This window comes from Acipenser ruthenus, chromosome 2, assembly GCF_902713425.1.
Source record: "Acipenser ruthenus chromosome 2, fAciRut3.2 maternal haplotype, whole genome shotgun sequence".
Taxonomy (NCBI): Eukaryota; Metazoa; Chordata; class Actinopteri; order Acipenseriformes; family Acipenseridae; genus Acipenser; species Acipenser ruthenus.
In genome coordinates this window covers 45,798,257-45,821,687 of record NC_081190.1, presented here as the reverse complement: position 1 = coordinate 45,821,687, position 23,431 = coordinate 45,798,257, and the positions used below count along the sequence as shown (strand labels likewise).

At 39.4% G+C, this 23,431-nt stretch overlaps 1 protein-coding gene across 1 annotated transcript in view; it reads left to right on the top strand.

Annotated features, from left to right (window-relative positions):
- LOC117409422 (structural maintenance of chromosomes protein 5-like) overlaps positions 1-12,887 on the top strand; it is a 55,104-nt gene extending 42,217 nt beyond the window's left edge. Inside the window, exons 16-24 of the mRNA XM_058996534.1 lie at positions 4,485-4,608; positions 5,137-5,259; positions 5,368-5,496; positions 7,400-7,495; positions 7,620-7,724; positions 9,060-9,179; positions 9,546-9,725; positions 10,559-10,654; positions 11,326-12,887. Coding sequence (XP_058852517.1) covers positions 4,485-4,608; positions 5,137-5,259; positions 5,368-5,496; positions 7,400-7,495; positions 7,620-7,724; positions 9,060-9,179; positions 9,546-9,725; positions 10,559-10,654; positions 11,326-11,466 — 1,114 coding nt within the window. The 3' untranslated portion in view covers positions 11,467-12,887. The remainder of the gene's footprint in view (positions 1-4,484; positions 4,609-5,136; positions 5,260-5,367; positions 5,497-7,399; positions 7,496-7,619; positions 7,725-9,059; positions 9,180-9,545; positions 9,726-10,558; positions 10,655-11,325) is intronic.
- Positions 12,888-23,431: the final 10,544 nt, after the last annotated feature.

Here is a 23,431-nt window from a genome sequence, read left to right as displayed (position 1 = left end):
AGTAACAACCAATCAAGAGAAAAAACGAATTTAAAAAAAAAAAAAGTTAATACTGTCCACAGCAGTTTAGTAACAAGAGTGCTGTCTATGGCTTATATTTGAATTGTGTTAAGGAACATGATAGTGTACACATTTTGTTTTAACCCTTAGTGGTCCATTTATTCAGCGTGTCAATTTATTTTCACACGCGCAGTTTATTTTACATGCACTGTTTTAAAAGTCTCTTTTTCACAGTAAAACAGGTTTAAAAGGCACTGCATATCAATAGAACACTCAGTACTGCATCTCCCAGCCCCCCCTCACCCCTTGTTCGCTGTATTTTTCATACCTCTTCATAGTCGTGCATACTGATAAATCATCTACTGACCACTCGTTTTACCACCAAACTCCTCAATAATGCGATCCAAGTCATTATTTTATTACTATAACATCTCAAAAAGCTCTTCAAATGTCTGTGATATTCTTTGAGCGCTGGATTGACAGACCGGAAAGGGAAAATTGTAACGTCGGACCTGGTCCAACATAGGACCGCTAAGGGTTAATTGAAGCGATGACTGGCACTTGCTTACAGTCTGCCCAGCATTACTGAATACCTGCTCACTAGGGACTGAGATTGCTGGGATGCTTATTAATACTTCTGACCAAAGATGCAACTTTTGTAACAATCTTGGTTGTTTTTCTTAATTTTTACTCGGGTAGTTCAAATGAATGAATGCAGATTTAGTTTGAGTTTTGTAGGGTGCCATCTCCTGAGATTGCATTTACGCAGAATTTTGTGTTATATATTCAGGACATTTTAATAAAATGCAAAACAATAACAGCAGTGCGTTTCTGAAACGCAGATGTAAAAGACAACAGATCCCCTTTTCATCCCTATCCAATAATTTAGTTTATATTACGAAGTAGTTTTTTGCAATGCAACGTGTAAAAATGGTTCCACTGCTCCCTGCATCCTCTTTAAAAAAAAAACTAAATAAATAAGTAGCAGAGGTCTCCGTATCCCATGTAGCATTGCGCACGTCCCTGGTATTGGAGCGACTCAGTAATCGGAGCATCTTACCTGTTGACGGCCACAGGCAAGAATTTGGACAAGTAAAAAAAATGGTCAAAAATGTTGGTTTTAGACCATGGATGAGGCCTGCAGGGTTTTTACTGAGAACTATTCTGACATCCTTTCCTGCTTTCACAAAACTTGCAGTGATTGTAATTACGATACCTGTATCTTGTGTACCAGCAGAACAGAGTTTTAGATGTCAGAACAGAGTGCAGACCAGCAAACACTCTCGTTTACGTGAGGATCCTCTAAAACATGACAATTTCAATGGAAGCTCCTGAGAATTATTAAGACTTTGATTTGGAAAGCGCATGAGTCATGAGTAAATAGTTATGATGTTGACAGCTACCCACAGAGACATTGGTACACGTTCTACAACACTTATTTTTACGTTGGGGGAATGGGGGATTTTCAATAGAAAACGTTTCATGGTAAGCTTGTCTTTGTCTTTCAAATACCATTATTTATACCGTATACGGTTTTGCATGTTAACTTCTGGAAAATAATATAATTATGTTGATGCAATCTGAAAATGCAGATTTTGAGATGGTGTGCTTTTTAAAAATGCACACTATTAAACCATTGCAGTCCATTTATTAAGTGCGCGTCAGGTCCAATTTTTATTTTCACACGCACAGTTAATTTTAGACGCGCTGTTTAAAAGTATTTTTTTTTCACAGTCAAACGGGTTTAAAAGGCCCTGCATATCAACAAAGCACTCACTAGGCATCTCCAGCCCCGCCCCACCCTTTCGTTCGCTATCGCTTTCACATATGCTAATAAATAAATAATAATAATAATAATAGTCGTACATACTGATCGATCATCTCCTGATCACTCGTTTTATCACCAAACTCCTCAATAATGCAATCCAAGTCCATTATTTTATTACTATAACATCTCAAAAAAGCTCTGCAAATGTCCGTGATAGTCTCTGTGCGCTGATACAGTACCATTCAGCTTGTTTCCTTATGACCGCCCCTATGTAATGCCAGGGGCATGTATGACTATTCATGAGATACTCCATTATTTATTTATTTTTTAATCATCGGCTTGTCTCGGCTCCTGTCGCTTCCACTCGGCCATTGAATGGCTTTCTCGGCTTTTTCCGGAGAAAAAACGACTAGAAACCCGTTTTTTGCGTTTTTTTGATGATGTCGGACAGGGTCCGACAATGGACCGGATAGGAATAATTGCAATGTTGGACCAGGTCCGACAATGGACCTCAAAGGGTTAAAGGCTAGCGCGACCTCTGCATCTCATTAAATGGTCACACAAATTACTTGTGTTACCAGAGTATCCCAAACATTTATTTACTTTTCTTTCTTGCTGTCTTAATTTAGAAAATAATTGCCAAACATCGGAAGGCATTGTAGCTCGGTCAATAACAGTATTGTAACTCTAGCACAATGCTCTTAACTTTCTCTGTTACTTTGAAGACTCCTGCACAGATGCAATCCCATCAGTAAACACTCGCAGGGGGAGGGGCAGGGGCTAGAAGGTGAGCTCTGTCACATGCATATTCAGTGAGTCAGACCTGAGGGGAGCAGAGAAACACTGCGCTTAATGCAAAAATAATTGCTGAATCCAAATTTAATAAAAAATTAAAGTTTTCCTTTGCTTAAACCCTTTACACAAAAACGGGCTTGACTATCGATACTTGTCAAACGATACGATAGCCTTACGTACCTGTGCAGTATTGTGACTACGTGGTAAGAGGCCTACTGCTCCGAAACGCCTGGGAAATAGAACTTGCTTCTATGCATGTGGTTTGTTCAGACTGTCTTGTTGGGTATATGTGTGAGTGATGTCTCTGAATATAAACTTGTGAGGTTTTGTTTGCATTTCACAGTACTGCATAGCTCCTCTATTGAACCCATGCTGTGTTACTTTCTTATTTGTGAACAATTTCACTCAATCAGGAGTGGAGGGTGAGTGATGTCTTTGAAATGGAAACACAGCCTTCACTCAATTATTATTATTAGTGGGGCTTGCGAAGCAAGAGTCCCCACTTTAAATCTTCAACCTTCTTCTTCTTCTTCTGCTTCTGCTTCTGCTGCTTCTTCTTCTTCTTCTTCTGCTTCTTCTGCTTCTTCTTCTTCTGCTGCTTCTGCTTCTGCTTCTTCTTCTGCTTCTGCTTCTTCTTCTGCTTCTGCTTCTTCTGCTTCTGCTTATGCTTCTTCTGCTTCTGCTTCTTCTGCTTCTGCTTCTGCTTCTTCTGCTTCTGCTTCTGCTGCTTCTTCTTCTGCTGCTGCTGACCGGTCTGGAATAGTGTGCTTGTATACAACTTTTTGATATCTTTTATACTTTTTAAACTATTAAGCTTTTTGTCCATCTTCATTCACTTTAATGGGACTTTAGAATGTTGAAAAAAGCTCCCCATTGTTTAAAAACCCAGACTTCCAACATTCTGTTTACTGTAAATGATTTAACTTTTGACACAAATCAGCTACTTTGCCCACTTTCCCAACAAGTAAGACAAACAATTAGAGCATATGGAATCTTCCTCTACTTCTCTGCTATTCAAATCTGAAATCGAAACAGAAATAACTTTTACCAATCAAGAGGTACAGCTGTTTTAGTAACTGCATCGACTAAATTTTCTCTAACTTTTTGTAAAAAACTGAAATTTTGACCACTTTCCCAACAAGCTAGACAAAAAGTTAGAGGGTATGACATCTTCCTCTGCTATTCATATATGAAATCAAAACAGAAATAACTTTTACCAATCAAGAGATGCACCTGTTTTAGTAACCGCACCAACTCAATTTTCTCTAACTTTTTATAAACAACTGCCATTTTGACCACTTTCCCAACAAGTTAGACAACTGCTTGGAGCAAATGAAATCTTCCTCTACTTCTCAGCTATTCAACTATCAAAACAGGAATGGTGTCTACCAATCAGGAGGTACAGCTGTTTTAGTAACCGCATCAACTTCTTTCTGTAGGCTACTTCCCACTGTTGAATTAACTGCCATAGAACTTTGAAATTTCAAATTCTAGCACATTCTAAGCATGAGACAAATAGTAAATAATGTGATTTTTGACACACATCAGCTACTTTGACTACTTTCCCAATAAAGCAAGCCCCACAACTTTACTTGTAAAGTTATTATTATTATTATTATTATTATTGTTATTATTATTATTTATCCGACGCCTTTATCCAAGGCAACTTACAGAAACTAGGGTGTGTGAAGTATGCATCAGCTGCAGAATCACTTACAACTACTTCTCAGCTGAAAGACGGAGCACAAGGAGGTTAAGTGAGTTGCTCACAATGAGTCCGTGGCTGAGGTGGGATTTGAACCGGGGACCTCCTGGTTACAAGCCCTTTTCTTTAACCACTTACACAGCCTCCGTATTAGACTAGATTGAGAGGAGGGCAGTGACTTCTTTGAATATACTCTCACTTTCAATTTCTCTCCAGTTTGAAGCAGATGGAACAGTATGCCATCAATCTACAACAAGAAGAAGAACGGACGAAAGCGAAGATAAAGGCAGTCAATGTCCAGAAAGTCAAGCTTGTATCCGAACTCATGCTGCTTATAAAAGTAAGTTTGAAATTCTTCCTCATCTTGCATACTAAATATAAACTACCATGTTTATAGAATGTTAAACTTTGTACTTGTACCATATTAAACTTTCTATCTCTGCATGGTTCTGCTAAAGCGATTGCTTATAGGTGTGGAAGTTTACCAAAATGGCACATATCATCTTTTGTGTAATAGTGTGGTGCATTGCAGTTCGAGCATGCCTCAGATTTATCGTGGATGTAGGAAGGGTGTCATTTTTCTGATGTCATTTCTTGGAGACACAGTGGTGGATGCATGAATTGCGACATCCATCTTTCTCACAACAGACGTCGAACATAGTCTGGGCAGAACCACAGGGATTAGGCACATAGATAAACCTCTCCAAGACTGCGAAAAATAAATCAGGGAGCGACTTATACCCCAGTGTGACCTATAGGCTTTTTCCTGAAATTGTTCTCTCAAAAAGGTGGGATGGGGGGTGGGGGGGTTGACTTATACACCGGTTTTTACGGTACTAAACAGTTTTTAACAATTTTATTTTTAAAGGACTGTACAAAACTGAGCATGGAGAAGGTGAACCTGTCTCTTGAAAGTACTGAGCTGAATGCCCAGAAGAGCAAGCTAGAAACAGATTGCAGAGAAGGGTCTTCACAGCTGAAAAACATGGAGGTAAGAAGAGCACACAGTCAAACAAACTATAACCCCAATTGGAATGATTTTTTTTTTTTTTTTCTGTAACTATTCTGTAAAATATATTTTATTCTGGAATCTTAATAGAAACAATACACAGAGTTGGAGAACAGAAAGCTTTCACTGATGGAGAACTGCAAGGCATTGTTGAAGAAAGCAAAGGACATGTGTAATCTGGATCCAGGGCAGAATGCTGTTCCAGAGGAGCTCCATTCTGTAAGTCCACAACACTTTCTGAACGCTTTCTTTATTTCATTTGGAATCTTTCTGCTTTAGAGAGGGGGGTATGCATATTTGACCAAGCCAAGAATACCATTAACCTTTAAGGACTGTGATCGTGTAAACACGATCATACTGAATTGTCATTCTCGGCCCGTGATCGGGTAAACAGGATAAACACACTTTGTTTCTTTGACTCACTGGTGATGTCACTGAGACATTTAATTTTTAAAGGGCGGAGACATTTTCAGCAAGCACGCAGAAACAAAACATGACACAAGAACTTGTTTACAGCCAAGAAAAAAATGGGGAAACATTATAAATCTGATGCATTTGACTTATACTTATTAGAACATTTATTCTGTCTCGTGTGTTTTAATTTATATGCCTTTACAACATTTTATAAATATCAAGAAACGAGTGGATATGAGCAGATGCTATTTCATGAACTAAATGTATCCGGTACCCTGAGAATAAACGTGTAATGCCATTGCAATCACTCAGGTGAAACAATGTCTTGTAATTTGCCCAAACATCAATATTTTTCAACAAAAACTTTCAGGAAGTATTGTAAGGTCCCTTGGGTCACAGAATAATGTTTGTATACATGCATCTCCAAGCAGAATACATAATAATAAAACAATACTTAACATTTAAAAATAAATAAATAAATAAATAAATAAATAAATAAATAAAACACCAGAAATATCATGTAGGAAAAAGAGATAAATGTTTGTATGGTTTCAGAAGTACTTTTATAATGTTTCCTGAGTGTTCTGATAAAAATAAAGGACACCAATTCCAAGATGCTACTGTACAAAGTAGATTTTTTGAGAATTTCTCTCAATTAATTTACTCACCTTTTTCTACCCAGATTTTAGCTGTCCAATTATGTACCTCGGTTATGGATGTAATACACATACAATAAATTGACTTTTTAAAGTGCACACCAATGCAATTTGGAAAGAAAGGTTATCACTAATTTAATTAGTTAAGGGTGTATGTATCAGCTGGAAAACTACATACAAATACTCATGAGTGCTGAAAGTGAGTGGGCATCCTCTCCAATAACACTGCCAGCCAGAAGGACCACTGCAGCGTGGTTAGGAAGCTGTGCCTGTAGCTTTTACCTCCCCAACCCAGAGGAATGCCATGATCAATGTGGCTTGAAATGTCAACCAAGATTGTCAACTTGGCATAACCAGGGCGCAACACTGTGCTCCCCTCACTGCATGACTGCACACCACGTGGTCGGGCCTTTATCTGGTGAGCCACGTGTGGATCCCAAGACAAGGTTAATTAAACCTCAATAAGGCTTCATCCAGTGCATTTTGTTCCTTGTGGTTACCTATGTAATTCTGTGAATTGGAACAATGTGCAGGTCTTTTTCTCCACACCACTGTTGCTGAAGTTCCTCATTGGCTTATTCTTCGCATATAACAGCATCATTCACTGGTACGATGTCTTGCATGGGACCTTATGGCAAAATGATAACGGTAACGGTCTTAGTACAATATATCTCATTGTTGTGATAAATATATAAAATGTTCCTTTTGCTGGACATCCAGGTCCAGCAAAATAGTATCAGGAGTACTGCTCCCCTTGTGGGTGTGGTAATAGTTTTCTAAGAATGACAAACAACTACGGATGGGGCAGCTGCAACCCCATAAGGTATAAGGACACATTGAAATACATGACATCACAACATACAGTAGTAGCAGCATTTGACACCAGTTGACTAAATCTGATAAAATCCTGGCAAAAATTGTACTGTTTGTGGTGGGGGGGGGGCGGGACGGACGAAGACCATGTAATTGCCACTAGCCCTGTAATTACACTCCTCACTAAAATACTTGTTCTGCCCTGTTTGTTTGTGTGTTTTTTTTCTTGTTTTTTTCAGGGGTTCCGTAAGCTTCCAAATACTCTGGATGAAATAGATGCTTTACTTCACGAGGAGAGATCAAGAGCTTCCTGCTTCACTGGCTTAAATGCTTCAGTACGTGATGAGTTTCTGTGTGAAATGACCTTGAAATATTCCACACCTAGTGAACAATAGAAGCAATACAATCTTTTTAGGATAGTAGTTGTTAATGATTTTATTTTATTTTATATTTTGCCAGGTTGTTGATGAGTACACAAAGAGGACCCAGGAAATTGAGAATTTAACAAAAGAACTAGAAGAAAAGAAAACTGAATTGGATAATTACAGGCAGAATATTTCCCAGGTTTGTCATACAGCTTGGACGGTGTCAGTTCGCGTCCAGGCTCTGCAAAGAGGCCGAAATTTGCTGGGGACTCTGTCACATTGGCTCTGATGCTACCGGGATGGGGGATGGGAAACCGGCAGGGATTCCTTATCCTCATTGTGCAACAGCGAACCCTACTGCCCAGACACCAAGCACATTCAGAGTGGATAAGAGGCAGGGCTGATCTCTGTTCTCGGGGATCGGTAGCCCGACCACCTCTGCTCTGGATTGCTCTGTGTAAAAGTGATTCTGGCTTCAGGCTTGTGAGATTTAGAGGATGCTCACACGCTCTCAGAACATCTGTGCTGTGTGGAGACTCGCTGCGGTGAAGTGAAAAATACATAATTGGAGATTCCAAATTTGTGGGGGGGGGGGTCTAAAAATAATAATTCGTCACTCAGTTATATAATTTCCCAGGTTTATTTACGTTTATTTTTTTCTGCAAGCCCACTAGGTTTTTTCAAAATTAAAAAATAAGGTAAATTTAAATGTACCTTTTGACCAGTGTACATACATCTAGAGCCCCTTTCACACTGGCACCCCTACCCAGGTGACCCACCTCAGGATGTGGGTTGACACGCTTTGACCCGGGTTGAGCGAGACAAAATGCTTGACGGACATTTGTGAGCTGAGGCAATAATAAACGGCCACGCCTGCGTGAAAGTTTCACTTCCACAAGGAATGTTTCTGTTTGTTACGTTTAACCATATTTTTGCTGCTTAAGACACACCATGAGCCAGATTGCAGCAGGGGTGTAGAAACATTTGCTGTAATCAACATTTGGGCTGATGGTTCAATCCAGAGAAGCTTGGATGGAAGCGTCAGTAACAAAATGTTTCCGGGGTATTGATACGCGCAATGTGCACCTTGTGTCAGTCACCCAAGTCAACCCTGCTTTATCAAAAGCGGTGTGACGTACCCAACCTGCATGACACCGGGTCCTGACCCGGGTAGAGCATGCCAGTGTGAAAGGGTCCTAGGACTTCATTAATCTAGGCATATCTGACCCCTTAACTTCACATTTGTATTTGTTTGAAGTGGTCGCAATGTAGGGAAAGAGTAAATCCATCAGAAAAAAAAAGGAATAATTTGATATTCAGATTGTATAAAAATGTGAAACCATCTTAATTTATTGGCTTGTAGGAACAAGCTATTTAAATGCAGGTTTCTAGAGAATATCACTCATCTCCATTAAAATAAATAAATAAACCGTAGAAAGCTTGGTCATTTGAGGCGTATCGATAATTTCATTGTGTGTAAAAAGTGTTTTTCTTTTCATAATGTGATGCAGGTGTTATTTTGTGTCGATTGCAGGTAAAAGAAAGGTGGTTAAATCCACTGAAACAGCTTGTAGAGCAAATCAATGAGAAGTTTGGTGATTTCTTCAGTTCCATGCAGTGTGCTGGGGAGGTGGACCTACATTCTGAAAATGAGGTAAGAAAGTGTTTTTTCTCCTATGGGCCAAGATAAATGGTGCAGCTAAAATCCATTAAAAATGTACATTGACTTTAAAGATGGGCTTCCTTGAGGTACAGTGTTCTCTAGCATACACTAGTGTGCACTGGAAACCTGTATTTAACATTGCTTTTCTCTGTACAATAGGGTGTTGTATTACTCACTTACCAGTAAACAAGATGTTCTATATAATACCTGTGGAACTTAAGATGTAGACATGAAATGGGAGGGTAGTTCTGTTCCAGAACTGAATGCATAATTTAATATTTTAGGCTTGACTGATTTTATTATTTTCTTTTAAGGTCAGTTTAAAAAAATAAAACAAAAATAATTCTTTATTTTTAGGAGGAATATGACAAGTATGGAATTCGCATTCGAGTTAAGTTTCGCAGCAGCACCCAGCTCCATGAGCTCACTCCACATCATCAGAGCGGCGGCGAGCGCAGTGTTTCCACCATGCTGTACCTGATGTCTCTGCAGGAGCTTAACCGCTGCCCTTTCCGTGTAGTGGATGAAATTAATCAGGCAAGTGGAGGGGAGGCAGTCTTTTCCTGCCATGCTAAAAATGACAGAAGATTGTGTGAGGATGGTACTGGTTTCATAATGTTTTCATCATTTGGTTATTTAAAGATAATACAGTAGGTTAACCCTTTGCAGTCCATTTATTAAGTGCGTGTCAGGCGCGTCAGGTCCAATTTATTTTCACATGCGCAGTTAATTTTAGACGCGTTGTTTAACAGTATTTTTTTTCCCCACAGTCAAACGGGTTTAAAAGGCCCTGCATGTCAACAAAGCACTCACTAGGCATCTCCAGCCCCGCCCCACCCTTTCGTTCGCTATAGCTTTCACCTATGCTAAGAAATCAATAATAATAGTCGTACATACCGATAAATCATCTCCTGATCACTCATTTTATCACCAAACTCCTCAATAATGCGATCCAAGTCATTATTTTATTACTATAACATCTCAAAAAAGCTCTGCAAATGTCTGTGATATTCTCTGTGCGCTGATTCAGTATCAGCCAGCCTGTTTCCTTATGACCGTCCCTATCTGATGCCAGGCGCAAGTATGACTATTCATGAGATACGCCTTTTTTTTTTTTATTTATTTATTTTATTTTTTTCGACTTGTCTCGGCTCCTGTCGCTCCCACTCGGCCGTTGAATGGTTTTCTCGGCTTTTTCCGGAGAAAAAACGACTAGAAACCCGTTTTTTGCGTTTTATTGATTGTCGGACAGGGTCTGACATTGGACCGGATAGGAATAATTGCAATGTCGGACCAGGTCCAACATAGGACCGCAAAGGGTTAGGTTGATTTAATAAAAAATAATTTAAAAATGTTTCCTTCTTTCATAGGGTATGGACCCAGTCAATGAACGGCGAGTTTTTGAAATGGTGGTGCGCACAGCTTGCAAGGGAACCACTTCTCAGTACTTCTTTATTACACCCAAAGTGAGTTAAATTTAAACTAAACAACAACGTTGTTTGTCTTGTCATTTTAAGACAGATCTGTTTGTTTTTATCAGGTTTTGAAGATTCTCAATTTCATATGAGCTACTCTAAAGAACCATGTCATCTATAAATATATCTAGAGGATACTTTATGAACATTCATGGACTGCTGTTGCTATTCTGCAAATGGAGGTGGCCAAAGAACCAGCAAGCTCCTGAAGGGGGCAAGTAGGGTATCTACGACTAATGAGTGAAACAAAGACAGTGCTCCATGAGTGCTCACGGAGTATTCTGATTATACGCTATAACAAATACAATGTATTGAAAAGGAAGTGTGCATGAAAGATTCCAAAATGAGGTCCTGTTAAAAAAAAAAAAACACACCAGAACTCGACACTTAAGGCTGAAAACCGATCTGTATGCAAGGCTTAAGGGTTGTATTATGGGGGGTCCCTGATAAAAGCACAGCCGCTTGGCGTGCAGGACGTACAGTCGGGAGCGCCTGGCTGTGGGAAGTTTCCGGTCTTCGCTGGAGATTCCGAAGGGAGTGTCGCATTGGTGATGGGTAAAATAACTGGGCACACTAAATTTTTAAAAATATAATAATTTTATTATGTCACCACAGATTCTCTTTCCTTTAATTCTCACTGATTATTTTCTGTACACATGTAGCTGCTACAGAATCTGACATATGCTGATGAGATGACTGTCCTGTGCATACATAATGGGTCCCACATGCTGCCTCCTACCAAGTGGAACTTGAAAGCTTTTTACAGAAGACGACAGCGAGTTCAGCGGATGCTGGCCCAGTGAAGAGAACTTCAACTCGCTCTTCAATGCACAGCTCTTGTTCTCAGAATGGTAATAGCTGTTGAGGAGTCAGTTAACAGCAGTATATGGAAAATGTATGCTTATGGAATTCCACTAAGTTCTAATGTGTGTTCTGTATATATTTAATCAGTTCCTCTGTAGTTCTTTTACTTAACAAAAAAAAAGTTAAAAGTAAAAAACAAATGATGGCAACAGGACTGCAAAGATGGTGCTGACAGTAAATACAGTACAATCTGTGGTTATCAAAAGCTGTGGTTTAGTTCATTTTTATGCAATGTTACAACCTTATTTGAAAGGTTACATTTTTTTGTCTTCTAAAAATGTAAGGAATTGAAACATTGCTGTTTTTCTGTTTAACAAGCACAGTAAAACTTGTTTGATATTTTTTTATTTATTTTTATATTGAGAAATATGGTTTAGGGACTATTTTGTGTCCATGCCAGCAATATAGAATATTCCAAAGGCTTTTGCAAATTTAACTTCAAAATATACAGCATTTTAAATATTGACATGTATTGTGTTTCCAGTTAGTACAGTAAGTAGGTTAACGTTATAGATAACGTTATGAACTCCAAAGTTAGTTCTCATATGAAATCCAAAGTTAGAGAGGAGCTTCCAAAATTGCTATTATTGTTTGGGACAAACATTTTCCATGTGTCATGAGTTAGATATTTGGAACTGGAGGCCTGAAAATTGGATCATAAAAATGACTCTGCATGTGCCTACAAAACAGTCACAGAGAGCCATTAAAAAGACAAGAATCCTGTGTTTTAGTGATTTTGTTTGTAGATCAAACTGATTTATCTTGGCGTCCAAATTAAAATAGAACTATTATATATCAATATTTGTGAACTGTATAACAAATATTTGTACAAGAAAATGATTAAATAACTGTTTCGGCTCTTGGTTCATGTGCTATGAATAAAAACTTGTACGATATTTTAGGTAAATATTTCAGTAAAGATTTGTATGCAGGTTCTCTGCTAGAGGAAATTGATGTCAACTTTGCCCAAGTTGTAATATTTTCATCACCTGAGCTCCAAAGATTTATCAATTTAAGTTTCTAAAAAGGGCATCGTTCCATAACCTGCTTTGTGTAATGTATTGGAAATGGCATGGACAATTGCATAGCAATATTTGTTATACTATGCCTTTGCTAAATAGGAGGTAATGGGACATGACCCAGCCACTACCACCCTTTAAATCTAAAACTTTGAAATAATGATAAATCTGTCAAACCAGATGGTTGTGTGGGAGCTATTGGTTGAATTAACATGGACTGGCCCTTGAGTAATTTGCATGTTTGTTATTGGAGCTCAATTCTGTGCATTTTGTATGCAAGTGTTTTTTGTTTTTTGTTTTTTTGCATTCTTTATAGTTTTAAAATAAAGATTTAATGAATATTTCTGCAGCTTTTTTCTTCTTTCCAGTGCAAATGGACCACATTCTGGGGATGTGTTTCTTGCATTTTTTGTTAGATGCATAAAGCACATGCGCTGGAGAGGAGTTCCAGGGTATTTGTGAGGGGTTGCCTAGACAAATTTGTTAAAAATGTGTACCATTCTAGAATATGTCTGAAGTATTCATGCAAAAATAAATAAATATAAATTCTCAGGCCGAAGATACACAAGCAATTTTTATTGTCAATTCTAGTTGACAACTAAATTGCTGTTTCTAAATGTGCCACACACATTGGAAAACTGATTGATTAATTAAATGAATTGCTAGAATTGCTAGAAATCGTTCATATATGAACAATGATGTAATGGTGACATTAGATGCCCATTTTAAGCTGTTTTGCTACCAAAACCATTGGTTGCTTACCAAATCTTCAACAACCAATCGGGGATAGTTTTATATACTTTCAAAACGAAAGTAAAGTTACACAGAAAGCTAGACGAGTGCGTTTTCTGTCGGGATATTCGGTGATCATCAGAAATCCTACTAAATCGTCCAAAATATTCATAAACCCAAACAGAAATTAACAAAATATTAACCGTAGTGAAATATTCATAGGATAAACTTCAGTGATAACTCTCCAATCAAAATGCATTTCACTGAAGCCCCAAGCCAATATAAATACCTTTTATTATGAGGTGTAGCATTTTAGTATCTTAGGTTTCAGTTTTGATTACTGTACCATGATTTTAATACTTGAGGGCATACTACATTGATTTACATAACCAAGAATGCTTACCAGCCCAAAAAAAAAAAAAGTTACAGCTGCTATAGTAATTGGGTATAATTTAGAAAAGATGTTGACTTAGAAAAACTTTGTTGCACAAAATCATGTTGCACTTTCTGATTTTTTTTTTTTTTTTTTTTCTCTCCCCCTTCTCCTGCAAAAGACTGAGTTTGCAGGTTCTTCAGTCTGTCTACACCTCTGCTGGTGATTTCCCCAAAATAATTGCTCATATCTTATATTACTCTTTTTTTTTTTTTATTCTGGTCTTTATATTCCGCACATCTAACATCCCATGAACATTTTCTATCATGGAAAAAAAATCGATCAATTGCCAACTTTCCTCATGCATCCACTTGTCTGTAGCCATACTTTTCTATTTGGCAAAATTGAGAGTTGAAATTTGGTAAATAGAAAATGCAATATCATTGGCTGAAAACACACATAAACAAATTGTAGAGGTGCACCAATAGATTTTCTTGGCCGATACCGATAGTCGATGGTTATCTACCCATATCGTCCGATACCGAGACTAACAGATGTGCAGGTAAGCAATTGTAAACTACTAGAACAAGGCATATGGCCTATATTTAAACTGTTTTATAATTATAAATGTTAAAAAATGAACAGATATTGTTTACTTGTATTTGTCAAAATGAACAGTATTGTTTACTTGTTGCATTTTTCAGAAAATGAATACAAAGAATAACGTATTATATTGTGTGCTTGACAGCAATTTATACATTTGTTTTACAACAGTCACACAAAAATAACATTTTGTATTTTAACTAGTAAAAACACTTCTGTAGAAAAAAATATATATAATGTGACGTTAACTTGCTGTCAAAATGGTGTAATATAACTTCTATACTGTACAGTAGAAAATAAAATGTTGCCTATGCAATGTCAACTACAACATTTGTTAAATTCTTATTTAAGCATACACTGCTTAAAAATGCAGCACAACTTAAATTGTTCACTTAATCAAAAAAAAAAGTCAAATATTACATTTATGGTTACAAAATTAACAAAAGAGCACAGTCAATATCTGCTTCAAAATGCCTCCAAATACACCCGCAAACAATGCAGATTAAGCAAGATGAACAAAAATTACTAAAAAAAAACCAAAAAACATTTTGAAGTACATTGTGTAATGATGATGATGTAACGACCCGGCAATCTTCTCTAACTAAGAGGACTTGTTTTGCGATTTGTACGCAGAGTGTGTTGTAAATAGGAGGCACTTTTTTACACAGAATTGTGAGGGTCTGGAACCAACTCCCCAGTAATGTTGTTGAAGCTGACACCCTGGGATCCTTTAAGAACTGCTTGATGAGATTCTGGGATCAGTAAGCTACTAACAACCAAACGAGAAAGATGGGCTGAATGGCCTCCTCGTTTGTAAACTTTTTTATGTTGTTATGTTTTTATGAGCAGCACGGGCATGCGAACACTCCAGCCTTAAATATTCAGAGCTTTTTTTAAAAAGCATCAGAATAATAGTCTAGTCACAGTTTATCGTTGGTTTTAATGTAGCATCAAGTCTGTTTTGCTTCACAGAACTTGGCTATCCTATCATTGTCTTCAGATATTTAAAAAATAAATCCAAACACTGCTCTTTTGAGACATATTTACTGCAGGTTGATCGCACGTTACACAGCACTGGGAAATGACTGTCTCAATAGTAGTAAGTGCGCCTTAGAAATGTAATTCTGTGCTGGAAGGAATTCAAGCATGAATATCGGTGTGTATTATCGGCTAAAATAACAAAAACTGCCAATCGCTGATTGTTTATTTTTCCTTATATTGGTGCTATGCTGATAGGCTACCGATTATCGGTGCACCCCTCACAAACTGTCAATTGAATTGCTGAAAATAGAAAATGATCTATTCTAGCAACTCGATTGCCAATTGAAAATTTGTTGACAACTCGAGTTGTCAGTTAGTGACACGGTTAATGTTCATCTTCTGTATCTCCAGCCTCAAAACTGCCTATGCCTTTAATGGTTTATCACATCTGTTTCAGCAGAAAAAGTTATGAAGATCTGTTGACATTGTCATTTATTGTTTCATAATAAAGTCGGACACACATTTTTATATACATTACATGCTGGGATGCACCAGTCTGTAGCTACTCTTGGTTTACATGTTCTGTTCAAACACATAGTGAAAAACCTTTTAAAATGGAGATGGCACATGAACAATCAACTGAAAATCTCTCATGCCTGATGCCTGCATGTTCAGATTACAGGGACATTCCTAAATAACCACATTTAGGGTTTGGGTTTGGTACAATTTAAAATTCACAAAGTGATTCCCGGAGATACACAAACAATTTTTATTGTCAATTTTAGCTGACAACAAAAACAACTGAATTGCTGTTGTTAAATGTGCCACGCAGACACACTGGAAAATTGACATATTATTTTAAGATGAGTTGTGTTTGCAGTAAACATGTTTCAGCAGCTGCTCTAGTAATTGGAATAATTTTGAAACGACGTTGACATAGAAAAACTTGAGTGTGGACCAAAGAGTGGTTGTGCCGTAGAAACAGGCAGAAATTATGTTTGGAGGATCATGCAGGATTCGAGAATTTTTTTACAGATGTCCCTGTTAACTTGTTAAGACTTATTGACTTGAGTGAGTCCAACCATTGCAAGAAAAAAATGCAAATATCAGGGACTCGATTTCTACTGCTGCGCATAACTTTTTTTGGCAACAGTTTGTCTTTTACCTCCGCTGTTGATTTTCTGATAATGTTTGCTGATTCCTTATATTTGTCTTCTTTTTTATTGTTGCCTATATTATGCACATTATAACATCTCATGAACATTTTCTAAAATGAAAAAAAACTATCAATTGTAAAGTTTCCTCATGAGTCCACTTGTCTGTAGCCATACTTATTATTTGGCAAAATTGAGAGTGAAAGCAAGTGATTCAAAAATTCACTATCATTGGCTGAACACACAGGTACACAGACACATTGTCAACTGAATTTCTGAAAATAGAGTAATTATTATTTATTTATTAGCAGACACCCTTATCCAGTTGTAAACAAAATACATTTAAAGAATCACAGTACAAGTATTAATACAATTAAGAGCAAGATAAAATACAATGACTTCAGTTCTAGCAAGTACAAGTATATGACAAAAAATGATTCAGTAACGGAGCAGATAACGGTGTCAGTGATAGTTACATCAGGATATAATTAAATACAAAATACTATAGATTAAATAACACTTGTGACAGATTACAGTACTCTAAAGTACAGGATTAAATGCGGTAAAATAGGGAGCAGATAAGAGCAAGTAAAGCGCATTAAGGAAGAGTGATAAAGTGTCCAGAGGGAAAAGAGGAGTTCTACAGGTGCTGTCTGAAGAAGTGAGTCTTGAGGAGGCACTAGAAGGTGGTCAGGGACTGGGCAGTCCTGACATCTATAGGAAGGTCATTTCACCACTGTGGGGCGAGGGTGGAGAAGGAGCAGGCTCTAGAGGCAGGGGAGCGTAGAGGAGGTACAGCCAGTCTTCTAGTGCAGGAGGAGCGGAGAGGTCGAGTGGGACTGTGTAGGGGGAGATGAGGGTTGGAGGTAGCTGGGTGTAGACTGGTCAAGGCATCTGTAGGTGAGTACAAGAGTCTTGAACTGGATGCGAGCGGTGATCGGGAGCCAGTGGAGTGAGCGGAGTAGTGGAGTTCTGGATGAGCTGGAGCGGATGGGTGGCGGACGCAGGGAGGCCAGCCAGGAGGGAGCTGCAGACGGGAGAGGACCAGGAGCTGGGTGGCGTAGTTGGTGAGGAAGGGTCGGATTCTTCGTATGTTGCTCAGGAACAATTGGCAAGTGCGTGCCAGAGTGGAGATGTGCTGGGAATAAGAGAGGCAGGGGTCCAGGGTGACTCTGAGGTTCTTACCTGAGGAGGAGGGAGAGAGTGTGATAGATTCCATAGGAATGGAGATAGGGAGACAAGAGGAGGGGGAGGGAAAGAAAAGGAGGTCAGATTTAGAGAGGTTATGTGTTCCATAGTAAACCCTGACCTTATTAGCACTCTGAAAGGAGTTAGAAGTAGGGGTTCTGATTTTCGGGTTTTACCCGATTTAACCCAATTTCTCTACACCCCCCCCCCCCCCCCCAAATGCTTTTTTCTGCATTAGGGTTAAACCCGAAAACTCCCTGAATAGTGCTATTTCTCTTGTTTCAATTGGCTAGTGTGAACATGTTAAAGTAAGTTCGGGAAACTGCTTTTTAACACTAGAACCACCGGATGTTCAAACTACCTAGAACCGTGGGTCACTTTAACCCATACATTTTTAAACTTCGTTATGAAAATGAAAGACATACTATCGGATTAAACTGAAAAGTTTTATTCATGACCATTATATCTAAAATTTGCATTGCAGAAACACTGTATTTAAATGGAAAAATTAAACCTAAAAGGCTTTATTTTTAAAATGAGAGCATATACAGCACGACTACAAACAGTGAAAAAATATAATAAAATACACATTTCAAAAGAAACTGGTATGTACATATACCGGTGTACAGGTGTAAATGGATATATGTACACACAAACGTATAAAACCAAAATCATTGTTTCTAATACTACATAAAAAGAAAATATATCACTACTTCTGGTATGACGGCTGCGTTGTACTCTATGGAGGAGCGTACGTATCTGCCAGCTGACTGTGCCTGCATCCAGGAGCAGTGTTATAAACACAGACGCAGTTCCACTGAACACTATTGTGTAAACACGTGTAAACTGGTACATACAAACCTGTAAAACCTGAAATGTTTTTTTTTTCTAAAAGTAATATAAAAAAAAGAATATATAACATCCATTTCATATTTGGCACATACTATAAGTTGTTATCCTACCTGTCATTTCAGTTTGCTGTGTGTATCTGAGTGCAGCTTGCCGTATTCCAATCAAAATGACTACTTTCAAGATTAAATATTTCCTTCTGATATATTCTCAGTTGCATTTGTGGAACAAAATGAAGGATTGTTGTCTCCCAGGGACATTGAAAAATAAGCAACTAGGCTTTCACTGAGTTTGCATCTTGTCAAATCCACAATCATTGCAATCTCTGTCTCGTGGTCGGTCTACAAACAAAGAAAGGCTTGAAATAAAATAAAAACACAGGTGCTAAGAGGAGGAGGCATGTCTTGTTTGTTGCATTTACAAAAAAATAAAAATAGAATATCTTATGCTATATTAAAAAAAGACATGTATTGTATGGGTCACATTCTAGGTAGAGCTGTTTATAACTTTATCATTTTTGTGATTCTGGCTATCAAACGCAGTCAAGATATTTAATTCATATATTTAGGAAAAGTGAAAAACGGACATCCACATATGATTTACAACGGAAGAGTAATTAACATTTTAAATCCAAAATGGGTCAAATTGACCCGCATGGCGGTTCTAGTGTTAATTGTATCTCCTAAATGAAGCTTGTTTTAAAATACGAAGTTTAAAGCTGGTATTGTTTTTGTTTGTTTCACAGTGGAAAGAGAAAGGGCAGTGTCAAATATAAAAATGTCCACAGTTACCCCAGAGATGGAGGTAGGGGCTAACGTTATGGTTGAAAACGAGACAGAATACAGCTCTGCAAACAACATTGTGGAAGAGCCCTTTGAACTTACTGAACTTCCAGATACTCCATCGAAAAGCCCAGCAACAAAAAAAGGGAAACTGGAAATCTGAAAGGATGCAAGCCTTGACATGGAACATGATTTCCATTACACGAGAGTAGATGTTAAAACTTCATGCTGATTTGAACTCGGCTCTCGCCAAGATAAGCACCAACTAAGACGTAGCTTTACAGTAAACTAATGTGATCCATATGTGTCTCCATCCATTTACGTTTCCTTCCATATGATGATGTAGATATCCTTCTGTCTGGTGTTAATGGCTGAAGTGTAATGCTGGCTCCAGGGATCAGCTTATTTTGCCTCCCTGGCGCATCAGCACACACAACGGCTGCGATGCTGGCTCCGGGGATCAACCAAAGTGCGGCCTCCCCAGCGCATCAGCATGACAACCGTCTGGATTGAGCTAAGTAGGGTACATCTCTGGGGTTTTCAAGTGGGCACCTTCCATCCTCAGTGTTTCGTCGACTAGCCCACGACACCTCAAGAGGGCTCGACGGTGATTCTGGCGTCCCAGCATCACCCCCCTCCGTCCCCCACTCAACTCAGCCCAGCTTACTTACCTGTCCCCAGCCAGAATCTTTCCGTCTCAACCACAGCCAGTTGCTGCTCCTCTCTGCTGCTTCAGATAAGTTCTTCACTGTGCGACGCAACTCTTGGCCACTGAATCCGACGTCTCTGAGAAACCGGGTTGTAGAGTGTGCCACAAATCCTCGACAACCCACTTCCACTGGGTAAACCCGAACTCTCCATCCTCGCTGTTCCGCTTCAGTGGCTAGTTGAGCATACCGCAGTTTCTTCCTCTCATACGCCTCATCTACAGCATCCTCCCATGGCACTGTTAACTCTACCAGGTGAACAAGGCGTGCTGATCCAGACCACAAGACAATATCTGGTCGAAGGTTAGTGGTGGCAATCTCAGGTGGAAAAATAAGCCGTTGACCAACATCTGCCAGCATTTTCCAGTCTCTAGCAGCTTCCAGTTGTCCTGGGCGAGAATTGGTTTTAACACCTTTTCTTGGTGGTTGCTCTCCTGGGCGGAGGAATGTTGTCTTTTGTGTGTAATGTTTTGATGGAACAGGTGACAACTTATTGGTCATGTTACGCTTGTCTTCCAATGCTAAGGCCAAACATCGCAGCACCTGGTCATGGCGCCAAGTAAACCGTCCTTGGCTAAGAGCCACCTTACATCCTGTCAAAATGTGCCTTAATGTTGCAGGTGATGAACACAAAGGACATGAGGGATCCTCTCCTACCCAGAGGTTTAGGTTCTGTGGTGATGGGAGAACATCATATGTTGACCTGATGAGGAAACTGATCCTGCTCTGTTCCATTGACCATAGGTCTTTCCAGCCAATCTTGCGTTGTTCCACACTCTCCCATCTCATCCATTCTCCCTGCTTGGCCTGGGAAATGGCCTTTATACACCTCATCCTCTCCTCCTGCTTTTGCACCTCGTTGACTACCAGCTTCCTCCTTTGAGCTGGGGCCGCCTTGTGCCATGTAGGAGGAGTTGAACTGAAACCAAGACCCCCTCTTCCATGCTGAACTTGCCCCATGATATCACCAATTCGAAGGGCAGCCTTTGCATCTTCCACAGCTTTCTTTGCCGCCCACTTTCTTCCAGTTTTCAACACAGGTGCTGCCTCCCTTACGCATTTATCGCGTGACTCTACTAAAGTCATTTCCAGTCTGACCTTGGCGCACTTAAACTCCTCGGTTAGAGCAGAGACTGGTAGCTGCAGTATTCCTTTACCATAAAGTCCCACTCTGCTGAGGCAGCGTGGAACTCCCAACCATTTCCTGATGTATGAACTGATTAAAGCTTCCAGCTTCTCTGCTGTTGTCAAAGAAACCTCGTACACAGTCAGTGGCCACAGCAACCTCGGCAGTAGACCAAACTGAAAGCACCAGAGTTTTAGTTTACCTGGTAGAGCGCAGCTGTCTATGCTCTTCAACCCTTCCACTGCTTGTTGTCTAACTTCTCCCACACAAACTGTGTCCTTTAGATCCCCGTCGTACCATCTCCCAAGACTCTTCACTGGCTTCTCAGACACTGTTGGTATTGCCTCACCATTAATGAAGAATGTTTTATCTACTACTTTGCCTTTAATTATAGAGATGCTCCTTGATTTAGTGGGCTTGAATTGCATTCGTGCCCATTCAATGTTATTGGTTAATTTGCCCAATAATCGATTAGTGCAGGCTACTGTTGTAGTCATGGTTGTCATGTCATCCATGTATGCTCGAATTGGTGGTAGTCGCATTCCAGAAGCCAAGCGCTCTCCTCCTACTACCCATTTTGATGCCCTAATGATTACTTCCATTGCCATGGTAAAAGCCAGTGGAGAAATGGTGCATCCTGCCATTATTCCAACCTCTAGGCATTGCCATGTAGTGCTGAATTCTGAAGTTGAAAAACTGAATTGCAAATCTCCAAAATAGGCTTTCACTAAATTTGTTATTGTCATCGGTACACTGAAAAAATCAAATGCTGCCCAAAGTAGTTCATGTGGCACTGAACCATATGCATTAGCCAAATCCAGGAATGTCACATGGAGCTCCTTCCTCTCCTTTTTAGCTGATTGAATTTGTTGCCAGATCACATTGATGTGTTCTAAGCAACCTGGGAAACCTGGAATGCCCGCTTTTTGTATTGAAGTGTCAATGAAGCAGTTCTTTAATAGGTAAGCTGACAATCTCTGAGCAATAATGCTGAAGAAAATCTTGCCTTCTACGTTTAATAGGGAAATGGGACGAAACTGACTGATGCTTGTAGAATCTTTTTCTTTAGGTATAAAGACTCCACCTGCTCGGCGCCATGCTCTTGGTACAACCTGTTTTTCCCATGCCACTTTCATCAATTTCCACAGAATTCGTAGAACTCCTGAAGCACTCTTGTACACTCTGTACGGAACTCCATTAGGCCCTGGAGATGATGAAGCCCTTGCTTTTTTCACAGCTTGCTCTATTTCTTTCCACTTAGGTGCACAGTCCTCCATTTGGTATTCTGGTGGATTGATAGGTGGGATGTCTGACGGTATTGACATAGGCTCCTGCCTTTTTGAATCTGTATGTGTTTCCTCCAAATATCTCTCCAGCTCAACCTTAGATGCTTTTAGTGTGCCATTCTTCTCACTGGTGAATAACTTCTTTACAAATTTGAATGGGTCTTTATAAAAGTTAGCTCTCGCACGCTCCTTCTTTTTGTAGCGTTTCCGTAGGCGCTCAGCTCTGCGCAATGTTGCAAGCTTATCTTTTATGACCCTTTGTAAGAGGTTGAGTCCCTCCTTCTGACTTTGTTCTGCTCTTCTCCATTGGTTCCTCAGCTGTCTCCTTTCTCTAACTAAGCGTTCAATCTCTTGCTGCCGTCTAGACTTTCCAGGAATAGTTTGTACTTTTTCCTTCCTTTTTTCAACTCCAAACCTCTCACTTCCATATGCGTAGATGATGTCCCCAAATTTATCCAGCTTCTTTTCAACTGTTCCAATTAATCTTTCCAATGCAACGCAGAGATCTGTGTTTACTGTGTCCCATGCAGTTTTCTCACAAGCTCTTGGCCATTTAACTCCAGGCTTGTGCCCGTTGAGGTTCTTTTCTCTCTTATGCTGGTTTGTCTGACCGGGTTCACTAGGATCATTAGGTTCATCACTAACTGTGTCCATGCAAGTCCTCCTCACATCTATGACAGGGGTGCTGATATCCTGCGAACTGTGGTTTGCTTCCTGTCGCTGGATTTCATTCGACTGACTTGACTGACTTCGTAAGAAGTACTGATCAATGCGAGGCCCTTGTCCCTTCTCCCTCAAGCATTTCATTCTCCCTTGATGAATCTTCAAACGCCTGACCGTTGTCGCCTTGCTCCAGCCGCAGACACAAACCTGGAGTTCCATGTCTTTGTTAACTGCAGATCTTGAACTAGTCTTTTGTGAAGTACTCTCCATACTCATATCCGTTTCCGTTCCTAAGTCGTTAACCGTGTTGTCCAACGTTGAGTCATCTTCCGCCCCCGCTCTCGCAGACTCTAGGGGTATTTTTCTCTTTAATTTCTTAGAAGCCTTGGGCGGGTGTCTCCAGCATCCTGTAAACACAGAGCTGGATACTGCCGACAAGGG